At 40.8% G+C, this 26930-nt stretch overlaps 1 protein-coding gene across 5 annotated transcripts in view; it reads left to right on the top strand.

The window, feature by feature from the left end:
• Positions 1 to 26930, top strand: part of UBR1 (ubiquitin protein ligase E3 component n-recognin 1) — a 693945-nt gene that overhangs the window by 644119 nt on the left and 22896 nt on the right. For 3 of the 5 annotated variants that reach the window (XM_053697798.1, XM_053697799.1, XM_053697796.1), the window contains exons 40-42: positions 1334 to 1462; positions 11414 to 11501; positions 20068 to 20204. In XM_053697798.1, the coding sequence (XP_053553773.1) occupies positions 1334 to 1462; positions 11414 to 11501; positions 20068 to 20204 (354 nt within the window). The remainder of the gene's footprint in view (positions 1 to 1333; positions 1463 to 11413; positions 11502 to 20067; positions 20205 to 26930) is intronic. The other 2 variants (XM_053697801.1, XM_053697800.1) reach the window with 1 other exon arrangement.

Below are 26930 nucleotides of genomic sequence, written 5' to 3'. Positions count from 1 at the left end.
ACAGACAAGAGACGTTTGAAGTTGGGTTCAACCTGTCTAAACATTCAGTCTCGATCATTCCCTTCAGTGGCTATGTGCATGGAAGGTTTAGGTCTCATGATTGCAGCATCGGACGCAATCCCTTTTGCTCGTTTTCGTATGAGACCTCTGCAGCTTTGCATGCTGAATCAATGATGCAGGGATTATACTCGGATATCACAATTGATATTCTAAAATCCCAACACTCAACTCTCTCTGACTTGGTGGTTAGACAATCATCAGATTATTCAAGGGGCCTCTTTTGTTTGTCCTTCCTGGACTGTGAGTTCAACAGATGCAAGTCCCACAGGTTGGGGAGCTGTGTGGGGATCTCTGACAGCACAAGGAGTTTGGAATCCTCAAGAGGCGAGGTTACCAATTAATATTTTAGAACTCAGTGCTATTTTCAGGGCTCTTCAGGCTTGGTCTCTATTAAAGAGAGAATCATTCATTCGTTTTCATACAGACAATATCACAACTGTAGCATATGTCAATCATCAGGGTGGGACTCGCAGTCCTTTAGCTATAAAAGAAGTATTTCGGATAGTTTCTTGGGCGGAATCCAACTCATGTCTAATTTCTGCGATACTTATCCCAGGTGTAGACAATTGGGAAGCGGATTATCTCAGCCGTCAGTCTTTACATCCAGGGGAGTGGTCTCTCCATCCAGATGTATTTTGTTAGATTGTACAGATGTGGGCTCTTGCCGAAATAGATGTGATGGCTTCCCAGCTAAACAAAAAGCTTCCCAGGTACCTTTCCAGGTCCAGGAATCCTCAGGCGGAGATGATGGATGCGTAAGTAGTTTCTTGGTTTTACCAACCTGCTTACATTTTTCCGCCTCTAGTCCTTCTTCCAAGGGTAATCTCTGTCAGGATATTGCAATAGAGCATACTCCTTTAAGGATTGTGTACCAATCAAATGCATACGCCACTTACAAAACACCTGCACACCTCTCATTCAGTGCTTAGTATTTTGTTTGACTCCATAGTAGTTACACCTTTCTAAGCTTCTGAACTTCGTGGCTTATCTCAACCTCAAGTGATCAAGTCTTTCTTTTGTCTGCTACTGAAAAGGATATTCTACTACTTTTCAGCTGTTACCTCAGTGCGGTTTCTCTGGGATTTACCGCATATACCATCACCTACTGCACCCCAGTTTATGGATGATTTCAGCTAAGCTACTAATAAGACCAAGTAACATTACCATCCTCTACTGTTCCTACCTGTTATTCCTTCGTGAGTTGTGAACTGTTTCCTTTCCTGCCTCAAGTAATTATTCTCACCTTCCTTTCACTCTCTGCATTTGGAATCAGCACGGCATTCCGCCGTCTCCTCTACTCTGACGTCAGACGCCACTGAAGCTGAGTGCTTGTCAGACTGCAGCGCTACTCTCTCTACAGTTCCCGCATACAGAGGAGGATTTCTCTTCCACCGGACTTCAGGTAAATACATTATTGTTACCTGCAACCTAAAGCAACATTAATGAGCTACGCTAAATTATAATTGTGAAATCTTCTTTCAAGTTTTCTTTGATATTTGCTCTAATATGTCCTTGTCTTCCTGACACCGGAAGTATCATGTTCTCATATTGTTCTACTCTCTATAACAGTTTCAGCCATCCTCCCTGCTGGGAATTATACATATAAAAACACCTTACCAATTAGTTATTACTTCCTAATAGTTATAACAAGTTAAAGGTGTAACACAATTATATTACTGAGTACTTCAATATCTCAGTTTATATATAAAGGTTTTTATTGAACAGTAGTACTATTTAATAATTTCTTTAGAACTGTTGTGCTGCATGACAATCTCCAAGATCATATTGGAACAATCGCATGTGTTTCTGATAGCACCAGCATGGCCCCACAGGTTTTGGTATGCGGATCTTGTCCGGATGTCCAGTTGCCAACCTTGGCCACTTCCTTTAAGAAATACAGGAAAAAACAGAGTGCGCTGCAAACAGCTCTACCTATTCTCTATTTGGTAATAAATTATAAATACAATTTTACCATATATTAAAACATAACTACTACACAAATTAAATAAATTCAATGTATACTTTATTTTCACAATATATATTAAAACACTTTAAAATATTATAAGGTGCACCTTATAGTTAATAATATCTCAATAAGCTGCTTTTTGTTTCACACAACTTAATATCCCAAATGTTTAGGGGTAAGCATACACACGGTTCTATTAGACCGTAGGTTGATCTGGCAACAATGTTCCTTTTATGTACTCAATAAAACTTTTTCTTCTTGTAACCATATGTTAACCAATTGAATAAGTTTGTCCTCTTTATATTGCTATTTGTTAGTCTTTTATGTCCCCACTAAGATCTTTCTTATTACTGTATGTTTTATACTTTGGGTGATTAGCAATCGTTGGTTGAAACAGTATTCATAATAAACAATCCCTTGTATCCTCTGTATGCGTGGGTTAAAATGTCCCAGAATATAAAAGCTGATAGTCACTCACCAGAATCCGAAAGGTTTAGTATTTGTTTTACCTTTCCCCGACTCTGCTATTCCTTCTATTGCAGCACTGTTGGTGTCTCCGGATTAGCCGTTACTTTGGCTGTGACGTGTGTTTTCTCACGTGATTACTCTGCTGCTCCAATAGCCCGGTCGGGTTACCGGTGGCGGTTTTTTCAAAATTTGTAGTATAATTTCTCAAAGGTGTCCATATCTTTCAAGGTTGTTCTGTAGTAAGATCTCTAAAGGTTTTTCTTGCTTCCTTAATCACCCAAAATACTTGCACGATTGGGCTGCTGTGTGTAGGGATAACAATTCCGTTATCAAAGCTGGCCAGCTGAACGGACACGATCCTCACTCATCTACGCGTTTCAGCTTAATGCTTTTTTCAAGATGAGTCTATTCCTGTACAGCAGCCTTCTTATGTGGGTTTCTTTAAAGGGATATATCTTTTCTTAAAGGGACAACTTCTCTCTTAGTTACTTCTTCAATTTTCTCAACTTATTCTTTTGAGAATGGAACATTTAATTAAAAACATAGTAAAGTGTATTTAATCCTAAGGGCATTTTGTGACAATAGAAATTTTATTATACACAATAATTAATTTAATCGCATTTATTCCCTTACTTAATAAATTAATTCCAATAAAATATTCAAAACATAATAAATAAATTATTAATAACCCAACTTCAAAACTCATGACTACCTTCTTTTAAACAATTATCATGTTAATCTAAATGAATCTATACCTAAAATAATATGATAATAATTTAGTTAGTTATTGAGTATTCCTTTCCTATTATTAAATATAGATACAAACTGAATTTTTAAAATTATATAATATATTAAAACTGTCATGTACTTTAAAATTGTTCTTATAAAAAATATATATATTCCTATAATTAATAAAATCATGTCATCTACATCATTTTAAAATATATTATTTGGAAATGCATTAAATAAAAGGATTGAGATCTAGCTCTGCATTAAGGCCTAAGGGAGTAAGGGTTTTAAAATTAAAAATTAGCTCTGCTTCTGATCTTAAAAGTTTCTTATTAATATCTCCCCCACGCCAATCTTGTTTAATCTTTCTCAAGCCCCAGTATTTCATGCCTTTTGGGTTCTGATTGTGTTCTTCTTTAAAATGTTTAGAGAGCAAATGTTTTTTGTATCCATTTTCTATATTTAGGATATGCTCTCTAATTCTGTCCCTCAACATGCGTGAGGTCTCTCCCAAGTATTGCTTATGGCATGGGCATTCTATTATATACACAACATTTTTATCAGAGCATTTTATCTGGTCTCTAATTTTATATTCTTTTTGAGTTACACTTGATTTTACACTTGTTTTTTTACTGCTATACTTGCAGGCTTTGCAAGATATACAAGGGAAATATCCCTCTATTTTGTGTCCATTTAGGTCTACATCTCTTAAGTTTGGTTTCATAGGTTTAAAAGTGCTAGGTGCTAATATATTTTTAAAATTCTTTGTTTTTCTATACACTATTTTTGGTTTATCAGTAAGGGATTCACCAATATAGGGATCTCTTTGAAGTAAGTGCCAGTGCTTATTTAAAACCTCTCTTAATTTATTATGATTGACATTATAATCCGTAATAAAAGGGATATTTAGAAACTCATTATTGCACTCTTTTCTCATTCTGCTTTGTAATAGATCTTGCTGAGTTTTTCCTTTGGCTTCCACTCTAGCAGTGTTTATGAGTTCTTTATTATAACCTCTTTTTTTAAACTTCCCTTCCAAGTGATTGGCCTGTATTTCAAAATCCTCCTGTCTAGTGCAATTTTTTCTAATTCGTAGAAATTGGTTTTTAGGAATATTTTCTAACCATTTTTTATAATGACAACTATTACTATGAATGTAACCATTTGAATCAACCTCCTTAAAATGAGTTTTCTTCTGTTATGTGTGATCAGTCCACGGGTCATCATTACTTCTGGGATATAACTCCTCCCCAACAGGAAATGCAAGAGGATTCACCCAGCAGAGCTGCATATAGCTCCTCCCCTCTACGTCACTCCCAGTCATTCTCTTGCACCCAACGACTAGATAGGATGTGTGAGAGGACTATGGTGATTATACTTAGTTTTTATAACTTCAATCAAAAGTTTGTTATTTTACAATAGCACCGGAGCGTGTTATTGCCTCTCTGGCAGAGTTTGAAGAAGAATCTACCAGAGTTTTTACTATGATTTTAACCGGAGTAGTTAAGATCATATTGCTGTTTCTCGGCCATCTGAGGGAGGTAAAAGCTTCAGATCAGGGGACAGCGGGCAGATGAATCTGCATTGAGGTATGTAGCAGTTTTTATTTTCTGAATGGAATTGATGAGAAAATCCTGCCATACCGTTATAATGACATGTATGTATACTCTACACTTCAGTATTCTGGGGATGGTATTTCACTGGAATTACTCTGTTAAAAGTACATTAAACCTTTGAATAGGTATTTATTATGTTAAACGTTTTTGCTGGAATGTAGAATCGTTTGCATTTTCTGAGGTACTGAGTGAATAAATGTTTGGGCATTATTTTTCCACTTGGCAGTTGCTTGTTTTAAATTGTGACAGTTTCGTTTCTCTCTCACTGCTGTGTGTGAGGGGGAGGGGCCGTTTTTTGGCGCTCTTTGCTACGCATCAAAAATTTCCAGTCAGTTACTCTTGTATTTCCTGCATGATCCGGTTCATCTCTAACAGAACTCAGGGGTCTTCAAACTTCTTTGGAGGGAGGTAGATTCTCTCAGCAGAGCTGTGAGACTTATATATTGACTGTGATTAAAAAACGTTGCTCTGTAATTTTTATGTTTCAAATTTAATTATTGTTACTTTACTAAGGGGAACAAACCTTTGCTAAAAGTTGTGTTGTTTTTAAGGATTGATGCTATAACTGTTTTTCAGTTCATTATTTCAACTGTCATTTAATCGTTTAGTGCTTCTTTGAGGCACAGTACGTTTTTGTTAAATAAGATTGTAACCAAGTTGCAAGTTTATTGCTAGTGTGTTAAACATGTCTGATTCAGAGGAAGATACCTGTGTCATTTGTTCCAATGCCAAGGTGGAGCCCAATAGAAATTTATGTACTAACTGTATTGATGCTACTTTAAATAAAAGCCAATCTGTACAAATTGAACAAATTTCACCAAACAGCGAGGGGAGAGTTATGCCGACTAACTCGCCTCACGTGTCAGTACCTGCATCTCCCGCCCGGGAGGTGCGTGATATTGTGGCGCCTAGTACATCTGGGCGGCCATTACAGATAACATTACAAGATATGGCTACTGTTATGACTGAAGTTTTGGCTAAATTACCAGAACTAAGAGGCAAGCGTGATCACTCTGGGGTGAGAACAGAGTGCGCTGATAATACTAGGGCCATGTCTGATACTGCGTCACAGCTTGCAGAGCATGAGGACGGAGAGCTTCATTCTGTGGGTGACGGTTCTGATCCAAACAGATTGGATTCAGATATTTCAAATTTTAAATTTAAATTGGAGAACCTCCGTGTATTACTAGGGGAGGTTTTAGCGGCTCTTAATGATTGTAACACTGTTGCAATACCAGAGAAATTGTGTAGGTTGGATAAATACTTTGCGGTACCGGCGAGTACTGACGTTTTTCCTATACCTAAGAGACTAACTGAAATTGTTACTAAGGAGTGGGATAGACCCGGTGTGCCGTTCTCACCCCCTCCAATATTTAGAAAGATGTTTCCAATAGACGCCACCACACGGGACTTATGGCAAACGGTCCCTAAGGTGGAGGGAGCAGTTTCTACTTTAGCTAAGCGTACCACTATCCCGGTGGAGGATAGCTGTGCTTTTTCAGATCCAATGGATAAAAAATTAGAGGGTTACCTTAAGAAAATGTTTGTTCAACAAGGTTTTATATTGCAACCCCTTGCATGCATCGCGCCGATTACGGCTGCGGCAGCATTTTGGATTGAGTCTCTGGAAGAGAACCTTAGTTCAGCTACGCTGGACGACATTACGGACAGGCTTAGAGTCCTTAAACTAGCTAATTCATTCATTTCGGAGGCCGTAGTACATTTAACCAAACTTACGGCTAAGAACTCAGGATTCGCCATTCAGGCACGTAGGGCGCTGTGGCTAAAATCCTGGTCAGCTGATGTAACTTCTAAGTCCAAATTACTTAATATACCTTTCAAGGGGCAAACTTTATTTGGGCCCGGTTTGAAAGAAATTATCGCTGACATTACAGGAGGTAAGGGCCACGCCCTGCCTCAAGACAAAGCCAAGGCTAAGGCTAGACAGTCTAATTTTCGTCCCTTTCGGAATTTCAAAGCAGGAGCAGCACCAACTTCCACTGCACCAAAACAGGAAGGAGCTGTTGCTCGTTACAGACAAGGCTGGAAACCTAACCAGTCCTGGAACAAGGGCAAGCAGACCAGGAAACCTGCTGCTGCCCCAAAGACAGCATGAACCGAGGGCCCCCGATCCGGGACCGGATCTAGTGGGGGGCAGACTCTCTCTCTTCGCCCAGGCTTGGGCAAGAGATATTCAGGATCCCTGGGCGCTAGAGATCATATCTCAGGGATACCTCCTAGACTTCAAATTCTCTCCCCCAAGAGGGAGATTTCATCTGTCAAGGTTGTCAACAAACCAGATAAAGAAAGAAGCGTTTCTACGCTGTGTACAAGATCTGTTATTAATGGGAGTGATCCATCCGGTTCCGCGGTCGGAACAAGGACAAGGGTTTTACTCAAACCTGTTTGTGGTTCCCAAAAAAGAGGGAACTTTCAGGCCAATCTTGGATTTAAAGATCCTAAACAAATTCCTAAGAGTTCCATCGTTCAAAATGGAAACTATTCGGACAATCTTACCCATGATCCAAAAGGGTCAGTACATGACCACAGTGGACTTAAAGGATGCTTACCTTCACATACCGATTCACAAAGATCATTACCGGTATCTAAGGTTTGCCTTCTTAGACAGGCATTACCAGTTTGTAGCTCTTCCATTCGGATTGGCTACGGCTCCAAGAATCTTCACAAAGGTTCTGGGTGCCCTTCTGGCGGTACTAAGACCGCGAGGAATTTCGGTAGCTCCGTACCTAGACGACATTCTGATACAAGCTTCAAGCTTTCAAACTGCCAAGTCTCATACAGAGTTAGTTCTGGCATTTCTAAGGTCGCATGGATGGAAAGTGAACGAAAAGAAAAGTTCTCTCTTTCCTCTCACAAGAGTTCCATTCTTGGGGACTCTTATAGATTCTGTAGAAATGAAGATTTATCTGACAGAAGACAGATTAACAAAGCTTCTAAATGCATGCCGTGTCCTTCATTCCATTCAACTCCCGTCAGTAGCTCAATGCATGGAGGTGATCGGCTTAATGGTAGCAGCAATGGACATAGTACCCTTTGCACGTCTACATCTCAGACCGCTGCAATTGTGCATGCTGAGTCAGTGGAATGGGGATTACTCAGACTTGTCCCCTACTCTGAATCTGGATCAAGAGACCAGAAACTCTCTTCTATGGTGGCTTTCTCGGCCACATCTGTCCAGGGGGATGCCATTCAGCAGGCCGGACTGGACAATTGTAACAACAGACGCCAGCCTACTAGGTTGGGGCGCTGTCTGGAATTCTCTGAAGGCTCAGGGACAATGGAATCAGGAGGAAAGTCTCCTGCCAATAAACATTCTGGAATTGAGAGCAGTTCTCAATGCCCTTCTGGCTTGGCCCCAGTTAAAAACTCGGGGGTTCATCAGGTTTCAGTCGGACAACATCACGACTGTAGCTTACATCAACCATCAAGGAGGGACAAGAAGCTCCCTAGCAATGATGGAAGTATCAAACATAATTCGCTGGGCAGAGTCTCACTCTTGCCACCTGTCAGCAATCCACATCCCGGGAGTGGAGAACTGGGAGGCGGATTTCTTGAGTCGCCAGACTTTTCATCCGGGGGAGTGGGAACTTCATCCGGAGGTCTTTGCCCAAATACTTCGACGTTGGGGCAAACCAGAGATAGATCTCATGGCGTCTCGCCAGAACGCCAAACTTCCTCGCTACGGGTCCAGATCCAGGGATCCGGGAGCGGTTCTGATAGATGCTTTGACAGCACCTTGGAACTTCGGGATGGCTTATGTGTTTCCACCCTTCCCGCTGCTTCCTCGATTGATTGCCAAAATCAAACAGGAGAGAGCATCAGTGATTCTAATAGCGCCTGCATGGCCACGCAGGACTTGGTATGCAGATCTAGTGGACATGTCATCCTGTCCGCCTTGGTCTCTACCTCTAAGACAGGACCTTCTGATACAGGGTCCATTCAAACATCAAAATCTAACTTCTCTGAAGCTGACTGCTTGGAAATTGATACCCTGATACAGGCTAGGAAGCCTGTTACCAGAAGGATTTACCACAAGATATGGCGTAAATACCTATACTGGTGCGAATCCAAAGGTTACTCCTGGAGTAAGGTTAGGATTCCTAGGATATTGTCCTTTCTACAAGAAGGTTTAGAAAAGGGTTTATCGGCTAGCTCATTAAAGGGACAGATCTCAGCTCTGTCCATCTTGTTACACAGGCGTCTGTCAGAAAATCCAGACGTCCAGGCCTTTTGTCAGGCTTTAGCTAGGATCAAGCCTGTGTTTAAAACTGTTGCTCCGCCATGGAGTTTAAACCTTGTTCTTAACGTTCTACAAGGAGTTCCGTTTGAACCCCTTCATTCCATTGATATAAAGTTGTTATCTTGGAAAGTGTTATTTTTAATGGCTATTTCTTCGGCTCGGAGAGTCTCTGAGTTATCAGCTTTACATTGTGATTCTCCTTATTTGATTTTTCATTCAGATAAGGTAGTTCTGCGTACAAAACCTGGGTTCTTACCTAAGGTAGTCACTAACAGGAACATCAATCAAGAGATCGTGGTGCCTTCCCTGTGCCCGAATCCTTCTTCAAAGAAGGAACGTCTTCTACACAATCTGGATGTAGTTCGTGCCCTCAAGTTCTACTTGCAGGCAACTAAGGATTTTCGACAAACGTCTTCCCTGTTTGTCGTGTACTCTGGTCAGAGGAGAGGTCATAAGGCTTCGGCTACCTCTCTCTCCTTCTGGCTTCGTAGCATAATTCGTTTAGCCTATGAGACTGCTGGACAGCAGCCTCCTGAAAGAATTACAGCTCATTCTACTAGAGCTGTGGCTTCCACTTGGGCCTTTAAGAATGAGGCCTCTGTTGAACAGATTTGCAAGGCTGCAACTTGGTCTTCGCTTCATACTTTTTCCAAATTTTACAAATTTGACACTTTTGCTTCTTCGGAGGCTATTTTTGGGAGAAAGGTTCTTCAGGCAGTGGTTCCTTCTGTATAATGAGCCTGCCTATCCCTCCCGTCATCCGTGTACTTTTGCTTTGGTATTGGTATCCCAGAAGTAATGATGACCCGTGGACTGATCACACATAACAGAAGAAAACATAATTTATGCTTACCTGATAAATTCCTTTCTTCTGTTGTGTGATCAGTCCACGGCCCGCCCTGTTTTTTAAGGCAGGTAAATATCTTTTAAATTATACTCCAGTCACCACTTCACCCTTGGTTTCTCCTTTCTCGTTGATTCTTGGTCGAATGACTGGGAGTGACGTAGAGGGGAGGAGCTATATGCAGCTCTGCTGGGTGAATCCTCTTGCATTTCCTGTTGGGGAGGAGTTATATCCCAGAAGTAATGATGACCCGTGGACTGATCACACAACAGAAGAAAGGAATTTATCAGGTAAGCATAAATTATGTTTTTGTAATAATTTCATTGTTATGTATTTCAATATCTACATCCAAATAGCTTATATTGCTAGTACTGATTTCATAAGTTAATTTAATATCAAATTCATTGTTGTTAAAATCCTCTAAAAACATGTCTAAAATTTCCTTATCCCCTTTCCATATTAAAACTATATCATCTATGAAACGACGATAGAGCACCAAGTTCGCCTCCCATTGTGATCCATGAATTAGCTTTTCTTCTATGAATCCCATGAAAAGGTTTGCATAACTGGGGGCGAACTTGGTGCCCATCGCCGTTCCTTTAATTTGTAAATAAAATTGATTATTAAAATTAAAGTAATTATTATTTAAAATATAAGATATACTATCGAGTAGAAATTGAATTTGTTCTATTGGCATTTCTCCCCTCTTATTTAAAAAGTATTCTACTGCCTGTAAGCCTAAAGTGTGTTTAATACTCGTGTAAAGAGAGCACACATCACATGTTACTAGAATAAAATCTTTTTCCCATTTAATATTTTTTAAAATCTTTATTAGTTCTGTGGAATCCTTCAAATGGGATGGGAGACAGGTTACATAATCTTGAAGGAAACTGTCCACATATTCTGACAAATTTGAAGAAATAGATTCTATCCCGGAAATTATAGGCCTATAATTTCCGGGATAGAATCTATTTCTTCAAATTTGTCAGAATATGTCAGAATATGTGGACAGTTTCCTTCAAGATTATGTAACAGCTACTCCTCGGATATATTTGGACATTACAGCCAATAAAGGTTCATAGGCCCCATTAAAAGGTTCATTTAATTCAAGGGTTGACAAATTTGTTTAAAATGTAGGAGCCAGTGATACTTTTAGGAGCGAGACAGTGTCATTTGCATATATAAATATGGAGAATAATCTGAAAAAGTTAGGAGCCAGGGGTAAAATTCTAGGAGCCAGTGGCTGCCTGGCTCCTGGGTTTGTCGAGCCCTGATTTAATTTATAGTTTGTCAGCCAAATTAAAACTGCAATTTACTTCTTGGTCTGTTCAAGTGGATGTTCTATATCTCATCATTGTTCACTGCTCTAATAATTTAAACTGTAAAAGAATATCAGACGCAATATGTGTGATCCTAAATAGTTATTTAGTAATTTCTCCCTCCATTTTTTCCCTCTAAACTGTTCTCAGATTTCGTAGCTGATGAAGTAACAGATGATTCTGAAGAAGCTCACAGTGCTGCAAGTCTCTGCCAGGAGCTTTCTCGGTTTACCAAAGGGTAGGCAGATTGAGTCATGAATGCATTTATCTTGTATAAAATTTGGATTTTAATGCAGAGCAAAAAATTAGCTTTTGCTTTGGGCCATCTGGTAAACTTGGTAAATTAAAGTTTAATAAGCATCTTAACTGTAGTTATAGGTTATTGGACTAGAACAAATCATTTAAACAAAAAACATTTTATGTTCATTTAAACATCTATTATCTACATGAAAGAGCATAATTTAAACTAATTCTTATTGGCTGATATGTACTTTTTACAAATTCTCATTGGTTGATGGGTACAACCAATGAACATTACTAGGAAGATCCGATGAGCCAGTGAGCATTAGTAGTAGGTACACAAATACTGTGTCACTTTTTTAGTTTAACTTTAAACAGCTTTTACTTTCATGTTTTAGACAAGACAATCAACATGTTTAAATCTTGTTCTTTCATAGTGATGATATAAAAAATTATGGAATACAATGTCTCTTTAGCTCTCTTGATACTTTACTTTTGGCCATAACTACAGGAACAATATCAGTTCTTAGTTGGTACTACATTATGTGGGATTTTTAGATGGCTGTAGTATTTGTTAAATCTGTAATTTACTATTCCATTCATCCTTACTCTTTGCTTGTGATGACAACCTTTATCCAAATGACACGCCTCATCTTATACTGTTAAAGCAGATAGATTAAATATATATATATATATACTGTATATATATATATATGTGTGTGTGTGTGTATATGTGTATATATATATATATATATATATATATATATATATATATACTGTTTGTATATGTGTGTATGTATATGTGTGTGTGTATATATATATATATATATATATATATACTGTGTGTGTGTATATACAGTGTATGCGTGTGTATGTATATGTGTGTGTGTATATATATATATATGTATGTGTGTGTGTAAAGTTACTAGTCTACTCAATATTGAACATAGTTGACTGCAGTTACCATCTGTAATAACTAAATAGGTGCTCTGACACTTTAGTGTCCCCATACCATGTTTAAAATGCAGTACTCTATCCTTTTCTATCCTATATATTATGTTTTTAATCTGTTACTCACTTGCAGATTTATAGCACTGGTATATTGAATAATTGTGGTCAAAAATATATATATATGCGCCTAGGAGCATATATTAAGGGTGCGCTAGGGTGAGACAAAAGTAATGAATAAAAGAAAACAAATGAAATAAATGTTGTGACTTAATTTGTAGCCCAGTAGGGATTGGTAAACAATAGGTAATAAAGTAATACTAGGTATAAATATAAAAATATATATGTGATCACAAAATAATAGTAAAATGAGAGACAAAGTGCTCTAATGCATACAATTATAAAAAAGTGCAATATTGAAAAATATGATACCCCAATACCAGGTGTTCAAACGCTGTGAATCTAATAAATGTTCAGATAGTTCAAAAGTAATCAGGACACAGGCTGCTCCTCTTCAAAGCCGCTGGTAAAACGGATAATCTAAGGAATGGATACAAAAAGAAGAGAGTGCCTCATAGTGCAATATCAGACATGCTAGATGTGGTAAACGTGGGTAACCGCAATTGTAGGAGAGGTCACATGGTAGATAGCCCTTGAAATAAGTGCATACAGGCAGGCTAACCTTCAACAGCAGTCAGTACGCTGAAGTATTAGAACTTGGCAGCAGTCTCCCGGAGAGCAAAGTGGTCCGTCTGAGGTAAGTTCGAGCTGATTCCAATGATGGAGCTGTGGGGAAAAAGATCCAAGCGGTACTTTGTCATACGCCAAAAAGTGATCCGCCCGAGGCAGGAGTGGGCTGTTCCTGGTAGCCACACTGTGGTGAAGGTTTCCCTGTGCACTACGTGTGCAATTAAACCAATGTCTGCAGATCAGGGAATTTTGTCCTCTCGGCTCTCGTTTGAAGCTGTTTAGTAGCGTTAGACCAATTGGAGGTGAAAACAGTTCATAATATCAGATTGAACCTTGTATATAAACGTAACCAATAATGAAAAAAAGGTTATCGTGGTGTAAAAAATGGCAGGGTCAGATGTATAGTGTAAAAGGGGGATTTTACTAGAGCAATACAATTATTAAAATTCCCTTTTATACTATACATCTGACCCTGCCATTTTTTACACCACAATAACCTTTTTTTCATTATTGGTTACGTTTATATACAAGGTTCAATCTAATATTATGAACTGTTTTCACCTCCAATTGGTCTAATGCTAATATACAGCTTCTGCAGACGTTGGTTTAATTGCACACGTAGTACACAGGAAAACCTTCACCACAGTGTGGCTACCAGGAACAGCCCACTCCTGCCTCGGGCGGATCACTTTTTGGCGTATGACAAAGTACCGCTTGGATCTTTTTCCCCACAGCTCCATCATTGGAATCAGCTCGTACTTACCTCAGACGGACCACTTTGCTCTCCGGGAGACTGCTGCCAAGTTCTAATAATTCAGCGTACTGACTGCTGTTGAAGGTCAGCCTGCCTGTATGCACTTATTTCAAGTGCTATCTACCATGTGAGTACCTCTCCTACGATTGCTGTTACCCACGTTTACCACATCTAGCATGTCTGATATTGCACTATGAGGCGCTCTCTTCTTTTTGTATCCATATATTGAATAATTTACTAAATAGTATATTTCTCCAACATTGGTGTGTCCGGTCCACGGCGTCATCCATAACTTGTGGGAATATTCTCTTCCCCAACAGGAAATTGCAAATAGCACAGCAAAAGCTGTCCATATAGTCCCTCCCAGGCTCTGCCCCCCCAGTCATTCTCTTTGCCGCTCTGAACAAGTAGCATCTCCACGGAGATGGTGAAGAGTATGTGGTGTTTAGTTGTAGTTTTTTATTCTTCTATCAAGAGTTTGTTATTTTAAAATAGTGCTGGTATGTACTATTTACTCTGAAACAGAAAGAGATGAAGAGTTTTGTTTATAAGAGGTGTATGATTTTAGCAGCAGTAACTAAAATCGATTGCTGTTCCCACACAGGACTGTTGAGCTGAGAGAACTTCAGTTGGGGGGAACAGTTTGCAGACTTTTCTGCTCAAGGTATGACTAGCCATTTTTCTAACAAGATTGTGTAATGCTGGAAGGCTGTCATTTTTCCCTCATGGGGATCGGTAAGCCATTTTCTTAGTCTCAAACAGAATAAAGGGCTTATTATGGGCTATAAACTGGTAGACACTTTTATGGGCTAAATCGATTGCTTTATTTAGGTATTATATGCAGTTTGATGTTGAATTTCACACTTTTATAACTTTGGGGAACGTTTTTTGCGCCAGGCACTTGTTAAGACACCTTCCCAGTCAGGAAGGGCCTTTCTATGTAGTAGGCAGAGCCTCATTTTCGCGCCATTACTGCGCAGTTACTTTTGAGAACAGTACATGCAGCTGCATGTGTGAGGGTCTGGAATTCACTGAAAAGGTTCCTAGAAGGCTTCATTTGGTATCGTATACCCCCCTGGGATTGGTGAAGTCGCAGCAAAGGCTGGGGCTGGGACTGTAAGGGGGTTAAAATTGTAAACGGCTCCGGTTTCCACATTTTAAGGGTTAACAGCTTGAAATTTGGGGTGCAATACTTTGAATGCATTAAGACACTGTGGTGAAAATTTGGTAAAGATTGGATAATTCCTTCATAGTTTTTCACATATTCAGTAATAAAGTGTGCCCTGTTTAACATTTAAAGAGACAGTAACGGTTTTGTTTTAAAACGGTTTTTGTGCTTTATTAACCAGTTTAAGCCTGTTTAACATGTCTGTGCCTTCAGATAGATCATGTTCTGTATGTATGGAAGCCAATGTGACTCCCCCTTCAAATATGTGTGATAATTGTGCCATAGCGTCCAAACAAAGTAAGGACAGTACTGTCACAAATAGTAAAGTTGCCCAAGATGATTCCTCAGATGAAGGAAGTAGACATAGTTCTACATCATCTCCTTCTGTGTCTACACCAGTTTTTCCCGCGCAGGAGACCCCTAGTACTTCTAGCGCACCAATGCTTGTTACTATGCAACAATTGACGGCAGTAATGGATAACTCCATAGCAAATATTTTATCCAAAATGCCAGCATTTCAGAGAAAGCGCGATTGCTCTGTTTTAAACACTATAGAGCAGGAGGGCGCTGATGATAATTTTTCTGTCATACCCTCACACCAATCTGAAGTGGCAATGAGGGAGGTTTTGTCAGATGGGGAAATTTCTGATACAGGAAGAATTTCTCAGCAGGCAGAACCTGATGTTGTGACATTTAAATTTAAATTAGAGCATCTCCGCGCATTGCTTAAGGAGGTGCTATCTACTCTGGATGATTGTAACAATCTGGTCATCCCAGAAAAATTGTGCAAGATGGACAAGTTCCTTGAGGTCCCGGTGCACCCTGATGCTTTTCCGATACCCAAACGGGTGGCGGACAAAATGAATAAGGAGTGGGAGAAGCCAGGCATACCTTTTGTCCCTCCTCCTATATTTAAGAAATTATTCCCTATGGTCGACCCCAGAAAGGACTCCCTAAGATCGAGGGGGCGGTTTCTACACTAGCCAAACGCACGACCATTCCTATTGAGGACAATTGTGCTTTCAAAGATCCTATGGATAAAAAATTGGAGGGTTTGCTTAAAAAGATTTTTGTACAACAAGGTCACCTCCTTCAACCTATTTTGTGTATTATTCCTGTCACTACGGCGGCGTGGTTCTGGTTCGAAGAACTAGAAAAGTCGCTCAGTAGGGAGACTCCGTATGAGGAAGTCATGGACAGAATTCATGCACTTAAGTTAGCTAATTCCTTTATTTTAGATGCCGCTCTGCAGTTAGCGAGTTTAGCGGTGAAAAATTCAGGGTTTGCAATTGTGGCGCGCAGAGCGCTCTGGCTAAAGTCTTGGTCGGCGGATGTATCTTCCAAGACAAAATTGCTTAATATCCCTTTCAAAGGTAAGACCCTTTTTGGGCCAGAATTGAAAGAAATTATTTCAGACATCACTGGGGGAAAGGGCCATGCCCTCCCACAAGATAGGCCTTTCAAGGCTAAGAATAAGTCCAATTTTCGTTCCTTTCGCAATTTCAGGAACGGAACGGCCTCCAACTCTGCAGAGGGTAGCTTCCCAGACTAAACCAGCTTGGAAACCGATGCAAGGCTGGAACAAGGGTAAACAGGCCAAGAAGCCTGCCGCTGCTACCAAGACAGCATGAAGGGGTAGCCCCCGATCCGGGACCGGATCTAGTAGGGGGCAGACTCTCTCTCTTTGCTCAGGCTTGGGCAAAAGACGTTCAGGATCCCTGGGCACTAGAAATAGTCTCTCAGGGTTATCTTCTAGAATTCAAGGAACTACCCCCAAGGGGAAGGTTCCACATATCTCACTTATCTTCAAACCATATAAAGAGACAGGCATTCTTACATTGTGTAGAAGACCTGTTAAAGATGGGAGTGATACATCCAGTTCCAACTGTGGAACAAGGTCAGGGGTTTTACTCAAATCTGTTTGTAGTTCCCAAAAAAGAGGGAACTTTCAGACCAATTCTGGATTTAAAAATTCTAAACAAATTTCTCAGATTTCCATCGTTTAAAATGGAAACCATTCTGACGATTTTACCTACAATCCAGGAGGGTCAATTTATGACTACCGTGGATTTAAAGGATGCGTATCTACATATTCCTATCCACAAAGATCATTATCAGTTCCTAAGGTTCGCCTTTCTGGACAAGCATTACCAGTTCGTGGCTCTCCCATTCGGGCTAGCCACTGCTCCAAGGATTTTCACAAAGGTGCTCGGGTCCCTTCTAGCGGTTCTAAGACCAAGGGGTATTGCAGTGGCACCTTACCTGGACGACATTCTAATCCAAGCGTCGTCTCTTTCCAAAGCAAAGGCTCATACAGACATTGTTCTAGCCTTTCTCAGATCTCACGGGTGGAAGGTGAACGTAGAAAAGAGTTCCCTGTCTCCGTCGACAAGAGTTCCCTTCTTGGGAACAATAATAGATTCTTTAGAAATGAAGATTTTCCTGACAGATGTCAGAAAGTCAAAGCTTCTAAACGCTTGTCAAGTTCTTCACTCTATTCTGCAGCCTTCCATAGCTCAGTGCATGGAAGTAGTAGGGTTGATGGTTGCAGCAATGGACATAGTTCCTTTTGCTCGAATTCATCTAAGACCATTACAACTGTGCATGCTCAAGCAGTGGAATGGGGACTATACAGACTTGTCTCCAATGATTCAAGTAGACCAGATGACCAGAGACTCACTCCGTTGGTGGCTGACCCAGGATCACCTGTCCCAGGGAATGAGTTTCCGCAGACCAGAGTGGGTCATCGTCACGACCGACGCCAGTCTATTAGGCTGGGGCGCGGTCTGGGATTCCCTGAAAACTCAGGGTCTATGGTCTCGGGAAGAATCTCTTCTCCCGATAAACATTCTGGAACTGAGAGCGATATTCAATGCTCTCCGGGCTTGGCCTCAATTAGCGAAGACCAGATTCATAAGATTCCAGTCAGACAACATGACGACTGTTGCTTACATCAACCATCAGGGGGGAACAAGGAGTTCCTTGGCGATGAGAGAGGTGTCCAAAATCATCAAATGGGCGGAGGGTCACTCCTGCCACTTATCTGCAATCCACATCCCAGGAGTAGACAACTGGGAGGCGGATTATCTGAGTCGTCAGACTTTCCATCCGGGGGAGTGGGAACTTCACCCGGAGGTGTTTGCCCAGTTGACTCAATTATGGGGCATTCCAGACATTGATCTGATGGCGTCTCGTCAGAACTTCAAGGTTCCTTGCTACGGGTCCAGATCCAGGGATCCCAAGGCGACTCTAGTGGATGCATTAGTGGCGCCTTGGTCCTTCAACCTAGCTTATGCGTTTCCACCGTTCCCTCTCCTTCCCAGGCTGGTAGCCAGGATCAAACAGGAGAAGGCCTCTGTGATTCTGATAGCTCCTGCGTGGCCACGCAGGACTTGGTATGCAGACCTGGTGAATATGTCATCTGCTCCACCATGTAAGCTACCTTTGAGACAGGATCTTCTAGTGCAAGGTCCATTCGAACATCCAAATCTAGTTTCTCTCCAGCTGACTGCTTGGAAATTGAACGCTTGATTTTATCCAAGCGAGGGTTTTCGGATTCAGTGATAGACACTCTGGTCCAAGCCAGAAAACCTGTGACTAGAAAGATTTACCATAAAATATGGAAAAGATATATCTGTTGGTGTGAATCCAAGGGATTCTCATGGAGTAAGATTAAAATTCCCAGGATCCTCTCCTTTCTCCAAGAAGGTTTGGATAAGGGATTGTCAGCGAGTTCTCTAAAAGGACAGATTTCTGCTCTATCTGTCTTGTTACACAAAAAACTGGCAGCTGTGCCAGATGTTCAAGTTTTTGTACAGGCTTTGGTCAGGATCAAGCCTGTTTACAGACCTTTGACTCCTCCCTGGAGTCTAAATTTAGTTCTTTCAGTTCTTCAAGGGGTTCCGTTTGAACCCTTACATTCCATAGATATCAAGTTATTATCTTGGAAAGTTCTGTTTTTGGTTGCTATTTCTTCTGCTAGAAGAGTTTCTGAATTATCTGCTTTGCAGTGTGATCCACCCTATCTGAAGTTCCATTCAGATAAGGTTGTTTTGCGTACCAAGCCCGGTTTTCTTCCAAAAGTTGTTTCCAACAAAAATATTAACCAGGAAATAGTTGTTCCTTCTTTGTGTCCAAATCCAGTTTCAAAGAAGGAACGTTTGTTACACAATTTAGATGTAGTCCGTGCTTTAAAGTTCTATTTAGAAGCAACAAAGGATTTCAGACAAACTTCTTCCTTGTTTGTCGTTTATTCTGGTAAGAGGAGAGGTCAAAAAGCTACTGCTACCTCTCTTTCCTTCTGGCTGAAAAGCATTATCCGATTGGCTTATGAGACTGCCGGACGGCAGCCTCCTGAACGAATCACAGCTCACTCTACTAGGGCTGTGGCTTCCACATGGGCCTTCAAGAACGAGGCTTCTGTTGATCAGATATGTAAGGCAGCGACTTGGTCTTCTCTGCACACTTTTGCCAAATTCTACAAATTTGATACTTTTGCTTCTTCGGAAGGCTATTTTTGGGAGAAAGGTTTTGCAAGCCGTGGTGCCTTCTGTTTAGGTAACCTGATTTGCTCCCTCCCTACATCCGTGTCCTAAAACTTTGGTATTGGTTCCCACAAGTTATGGATGACGCCGTGGACCGGACACACCAATGTTGGAGAAAACAGAATTTATGCTTACCTGATAAATTACTTTCTCCAACGGTGTGTCCGGTCCACGGCCCGCCCTGGTTTTTTTTAATCAGGTTTGAAAAATTTATTTCTCTATACACTACAGTTTCTCCTTTTTTTCTCCTAACCGTCGGTCGAATGACTGGGGGGGCGGAGCCTGGGAGGGACTATATGGGCAGCTTTTGCTGTGCTCTTTGCCATTTCCTGTTGGGGAAGAGAATATTCCCACAAGTTATGGATGACGCCGTGGACCGGACACACCGTTGGAGAAAGTAATTTATCAGGTAAGCATAAATTCTGTTTTTTATTTTTATTTCTGTTTTTATTCCATGCAGTTGTTTATCTGCTGACCTGCCTGGCTGCTATGTGTGGAACTGTGTTAAAAAAGGGATTATGCCATTTCTGCGAGGTGCAGCCCTGTTATTCCATTATTTGCTGGGAGTTGCTCCACCAGAAGAACTGAAATCACCAGGTAAAACCTTCTACCTATAGGAGCTTTATGTTCAGTGCATAGACCATTAGAGTAATTAAAGAGACAGTCTATTCAAAATAAAACTTTCATAATTCAGATAGGGCATGCCATTTTAAACATCTTTCCAGTTTACTTTTATCATCAAATTTGCTTTTCTCTTGTAAGGTGTATCCAGTCCACGGATCATCCATTACTTGTGGGATATTCTCATTCCCAACAGGAAGTTGAAAGAGGACACCCACAGCAGAGCTGTAATATAGCTCCTCCCCTAACTGTCATAGCCAGTCATTCTCTTCCAACTCTCAACAATCAAGGATGTTGTAGGAGAGAGTGGTTAAATATAGCTAGTTAATTTTCTTCAATCAAAAGTTTGTTATTTTTAAATAGTACCGGAGTTGTGCTATTTTATCTCAGGCAGTAAATAGAAGAAGAATCTGCCTGAGGTTTCTATGATCTTAGCAGGTTGTAACTAAGATCCATTGCTATTCTCACATATGTCTGAGGGGATTACACAGATGAGGTAACTTCAGCGAGAGAATGGCGTGCAGTTCTGCTATCAGGTATGTGCAGTTATAATTTTTTCTAGAGATGGAAAACACTAGAAAATGCTGCTGATACCGGATTAATGTAAGTTAAACCTGAATACAGTGATTTAATAACGACTGGTATCATGCTTACTCCCAGGGGTAATACCCTTATGATATTTACAATATAAAACGTTTGCTGGCATGTTTAATCGTTTTTATATATGCTTTGCTGATAAAACTTTATTGGGGCCTAGTTTTTTCCACATGGCTGGCTTAAATTTTGACTAGAAACAATTTCCACTGTTGTAGTATAAAAGTTACAGTTGGTGCAGTTAAAATTACAAACTATGACATCCAGCTTCCCTCAAAGGCCCTCTGAATGCTATAGGACATCTCTTAAGGGCCCAAAGGCTTTCCAAAGTCGTTTATTGGGGAAGGTAGGGCCACAGCTTGCTGTGGCAGTTGGTTGTGACTGTTAAAAAAAAGTCTATTTCGTTTTTTTGATCCGTTTTTTTTTTTAGCCTATTATACACACTGTAAAAATTTCATTTGATTTACTGCATTTTTCCACTGTTTTTCAAATTCTGACAAAATTTGTTTCTCTTAAAGGCACAGTACCGTTTTTTATATTTGCTTGTAAATTTTATTTAAAGTGTTTTCCAAGCTTGCTAGTCTCATTGCTATTCTGTATAAACATGTCTGACATAGAAGAAACTCCTTGTTTATTATGTTTAAAAGCCATGGTGGAACCCCCTCTTAGAATGTGTACCAAATGTACTGATTTCATTTTATGCAATAAAGATAATTTTCTGTCTTTAAAAAATGTATCACCAGAGGAATCTGACGAGGGGGAAGTTATCCGACTAACTTTCCCCACGTGTCAGACCCTTTGACTCCCGCTTAAGGGACTCACGCTCAAATGGCGCCAAGTACATCTAGGGCGCCCATAGCGTTTACTTTACAAGACATGGCGGCAGTCATGGATAATACACTGTCAGCGGTATTAGCCAGACTACCTGAACTTAGAGGTAAGCGAGATAGCTCTGGGGTGAGACAAAATGCAGAGCATACTGACGCTTTAAGAACCATGTCTGATACTGCCTCACAATATGCAGAAGCTGAGGAAAGAGAGCTTCAGTTAGTGGGTAATGTTAATGACTCAGGAAAGATACCTGATTCTAATATTTCTACATTTAAATTTAAGCTTGAACACCTCCGCGTGTTGCTTAGGGAGGTTTTAGCTGCTCTGAATGACTGTGATACCATTGCAGTGCCAGAGAAATTGTGTAGACTGGATAAATACTTTGCAGTGCCGATGTGTACTGCTGTTTTTCCAAATACCTAAAAGGTTTACAGAAATTATTAATAAGGAATGGGATAGACCAGGTGTGCCGTTCTCTTCCCCTCCTATTTTTAGAAAAATGTTTCCAATAGACGCCACCACATGGGACTTATGGCATACAGTCCCTAAGGTGGAGGGAGCAGTTTCTACTCTAGTAAAGCATACTACTATCCCTGTCGAGGACAGTTGTGCTTTTTTTTTTTAGATCCAATGGATAAAAAATTAGAGGTTACCTTAAGAAAATATTTATTCAACAAGGTTTTATCCTACAGCCCCTTGCATGCATTGCCCCTGTCACTGCTGCTGCGGCGTACTGGTTTGAGTCTCTGGAAGAGTCTTTACAGGTAGCGACTCCATTGGATGACATACTTGGCAAACTTAGAGCACTTAAGCTAGCCAATTCTTTTATTCTGATGCAATTGTTCATTTGACTAAACTAACGGCTAAGAATTCTGGTTTTGCTATACAGGCGCGCAGAGCGCTATGGCTTAGATCATGGTCAGCTGACGTGACTTCAAAATCTAAGCTACTTAACATTCCCTTCAAGGGGCAGACCCTATTCGGGCCTGGTTGAAGGAGATTATTGCTGATATCACTGGAGGAAAAGGTCATGCCCTTCCTCAGGACAGGTCCAAATCTAGGGCCAAACAGTCTAATTTCCGTGCCTTTCAAAACTTCAAGGCAGGTGCGGCATCAACTTCCTCTAATAATAAACAAGAGGGAACTTTTGCTCAATCCAAGACGGTCTGGAGACCAAACCTGACATGGAAAAAAGGTAAGCAGGTAAAAAAGCCTGCTGCTGACTCTAAGACAGCATGAAGGAACGGCCCCCTATCCGTGAACGGATCTAGTAGGGGGCAGACTTTCACTCTTTGCCCAGGCGTGGGCAAGAGATGTTCAGGATCCCTAGGCGTTGGAAATTATATCCCAGGGATATCTTCTGGACTTCAAAGCTTCCCCCCCAAAAGGGAGATTTCACCTTTCACAATTATCTGCACACCAGATAAAGAGAGAGGCATTCTTACACTGTGTACGAGTCCTCCTAGTTATGGGAGTGATCCATCCAGTTCCAAAGGAGGAACAGGGACAGGGTTTTTACTCAAATCTGTTTGTGGTTCCCAAAAAAGAGGGAACCTTCAGACCAATTTTGGATCTAAAGATCTTAAACAAATTCCTCAAAGTTCCGTCGTTCAAGATGGAAACTATTCGTACCATCCTACCACTGATCCAGGAGGGTCAATATATGACTACAGTGGATATAAAGGATGCTTATCTTCACATTCCGATACACAAAGATCATCATCGGTTTCTCAGGTTTGCCTTTTAAGACGAGCATTACCAGTTGTAGCTCTTCCCTTGGGATTAGCTACAGCCCCAAGAATCTTTACAAAGGTTCTAGGGTCACTTATGGCGGTCCTAAGGCCGCGGGGCATAGCAGTAGCCCCTTATTTAGACGACATCCTGATACAGGCGTCAAACTTCCAAATTGCCAAGTCTCATACGGACGTAGTACTGGCATTTCTGTGGTCGCATGGGTGGAAAGTGAACGAGGAAAAGAGTTCTCTATCCCCACTCACAAGAGTTTCCTTTCTAGGGACTCTGATAGATTCTGTAGAAATGAAAATTCACCTGACGGAGTCCAGGTTATCAAAGCTTTTAAATTCCTGCCGGGTTCTTCATTCCATTCCGCTCCCTTCGGTGGTTCAGTGTATGGAAGTAATCGGCTTAATGGTAGCGGCAATGGACATAGTGCCATTTGCACGCTTACATCTCAGACCGCTGCAACTATGCATGCTCAGTCAGTGGAGCAGGGATTACACAGATTTGTCCCCTCAACTGAATCTGGACCAAGAGACCAGGGATTCTCTTCTCTGGTGGCTATCTCGGGTCCATCTGTCCAAAGGTATGACCTTTCGCAGGCCAGATTGGACAATTGTTACGACAGATGCCAGCCTTCTAGGTTGGGGTGCATTCTGGAACTCCCTGAAGGCTCATGGATCGTGGACTCAGGAGGAGTCTCTCCTTCCATTAAATATTCTGGAACTAAGAGCGATATTCAAGGCTCTTCAGGCTTGGCCTCAGTTAGCAACTCTGAGGTACATCAGATTTCAGTCGGACAACATCACGACTGTAGCTTACATCAACCATCAAGGGGGAACGAGAAGTTCCCTAGAGATGTTAGAAGTTTCAAAAATAATTCGCTGGGCAGAGATTCACTCTTGCCACCTATCAGCTATCCATATCCCAGGTGTAGAGCACTGGGAGGCGGATTTTTCATCTGGGAGAGTGGAAACTCCATCCGGAGGCATTTGCACAACTGATTCATCGTTGGGGCAAACCAGAACTGGATCTCATGGCGTCTCGCCAGAACGCCAAGCTTCCGTGTTACGGATCCAGGTCCAGGGATCCCAAGGCGACACTGATAGATGCTCTAGCAGCGCCCTGGTCTTTCAACCTGGCTTATGTGTTTCCACCGTTTCCTCTGCTCCCTCGACTGATTGCCAAGATCAAGCAGGAGAGAGCATCAGTGATTCTGATAGCACCTGCGTGGCCACGCAGGACCTGGTATGCAGATCTAGTGGACATGTCATCCTTTCCACCATGGTCTCTGCCTCTGAAACAGGACCTTCTACTTCAGGGTCCTTTCAACCATCCAAATCTAATTTCTCTGAGGCTGACTGCCTGGAGATTGAACGCTTGATTTTATCAAAGCGTGGCTTCTCTGAGTCAGTTATTGATACCTTAAGACAGGCACGAAAGCCTGTCACCAGGAAAATTTACCATAAGGTATGGCGTAGATATCTTTATTGGTGTGAATCCAAGGGTTATTCATGGAGTAAGGTCAGGATTGCTAGGATATTATCTTTTCTCCAAGAAGGTTTGGAAAAAGGATTGTCAGCTAGTTGAGCGTCTGGCAGATGTTCCAGACGTTCAGGCATTTTGTCAGGCTTTAGTTAGAATCAAGCCTGTGTTTAAACCTGTTGCTCCACCATAGAGCTTAAACTTGGTTCTTAAGGTTCTTCAAGGAGTTCCGTTTGAACCTCTTCATTCCATAGATATCAAGCTTTTATCTTGGAAAGTTCTTTTTTTGGTAGCTATTTCCTCGGCTCGTAGAGTCTCTGAGCTATCTGCCTTACAATGTGATTCTCCTTATCTGATTTTTCATACGGATAAGGTAGTCCTGCGTACCAAACCTGGGTTCTTACCTAAGGTGGTATCTAACAAGAATATCAATCAAGAGATTGTTGTTCCATCCTTGTGTTACACAATTTGGACGTGGTCCGTGCTTTAAAGTTTTACTTACAAGCTACTAAAGATTTTCGTCAAACATCTGCTTTGTTTGTTGTCTACTCTGGACAGAGGAGAGGTCAAAAGGCTTCGGCAACCTCTTTTTCTTTTTGACTAAGAAGCTTAATCCGCTTAGCCTATGAGACTGCTGGACAGCAGCCTCCTGAAAGGATTACAGCTCATTCCACTAGAGCTGTGGCTTCCACTTGGGCCTTTAAAAATGAGGCTTCTTTTGTGTTGGATATTATGTAAAACTCACTGACATGAATGTTGTACCAAAGGGAGCTGCGTCTCCCATTTTGTACCAAATATGCCTTTTTTTTTTCTTTCAATAAAGTCAGTTTAAAAAAAAATAAAAAAAATAAAAAAATGAGGCTTCTTTTGATCAGATTTGCAAGGCGACGACTTGGTCTTCGCTTCATATTTTTTCAAAATTTTACAAATTTGATACTTTTGCTTCTTCGGAGGCTATATTTGGGAGAAAGGTTTTACGGGCAGTGGTTCCTTCCATTTAAGTTCCTGCCTTGTCCCTCCCTTCATCCGTGTACTTTAGCTTTGGTATTGGTATCCCACAAGTAATGGATGATCCGTGGACTGGATACACCTTACAAGAGAAAACACAATTTATGCTTACCTGATAAATTTATTTCTCTTGTGGTGTATCCAGTCCACGGCCCGCCCTGTCATTTTAAGGCAGGTAATTTTTAAATTTAAACTACAGTAACCACTGCACCCTATGGTTCCTCCTTTCTCAGCTTGTTTTCGGTCGAATGACTGGCTATGACAGTTAGGGGAGGAGCTATATTACAGCTCTGCTGTGGGTGTCCTCTTGCAACTTCCTGTTGGGAATGAGAATATCCCACAAGTAATGGATGATCCGTGGACTGGATACACCACAAGAGAAATAAATTTATCAGGTAAGCATAAATTGTGTTTTTCTCTTGGTATTCTTTGTTAAAAGCTAAACCTAGGTAGGCTCACATGCTAATTTTCTAAGCACTTAAAGGCCGTCTCTTATATCAGTGCATTTTGACAATTTTTCACAGATAGACAGTGCTAGTTTGTGTGTGCCATATAGATAAACATTGTGCTTACTCCTGTGGAGTTATTTATGAGTTAGCACTGATTGGCTAAAATGCAAGTCTGTCAAAAGAACTGAGAAAAGGGGGCAGTTTGCATAGGCTTAGATACAAGGTAATCACAGAGGTAAAACATATATTAATATAATCGTGTTGGTTATGCAAAACTGGGGAATGGGTAATAAAGGGATTATCTATCTTTTTAAACAATACAAATCCTGGAGTAGACTGTTCTTTTAAGCATTGTAACATATTACAAATTCATGTGTGTGCACCTAAATTAACTACTTATCTCCTGATTCACGTTTTATCTCCCTATATTTTAGTGTCATTCCTCCCATTACCTTTTCCACCTCTCTCTCATCTGAGTTTATTCATATATTTGTCTTGTTGTTCTGTTTCATTTTCTCCTTTACAATTTACTTTCTCAGTTACTGGAAATCAATGTTTCCCATGCTTTTCTGCCATTGACACATTCCTAGCTTACATT

This window comes from Bombina bombina, chromosome 1 (genome assembly GCF_027579735.1).
Source record: "Bombina bombina isolate aBomBom1 chromosome 1, aBomBom1.pri, whole genome shotgun sequence".
Lineage (NCBI taxonomy): Eukaryota > Metazoa > Chordata > Amphibia > Anura > Bombinatoridae > Bombina > Bombina bombina.
The sequence above is the reverse complement of the archived record's forward strand: the minus strand, read 5'-3'. Positions and strand labels throughout refer to the sequence as shown.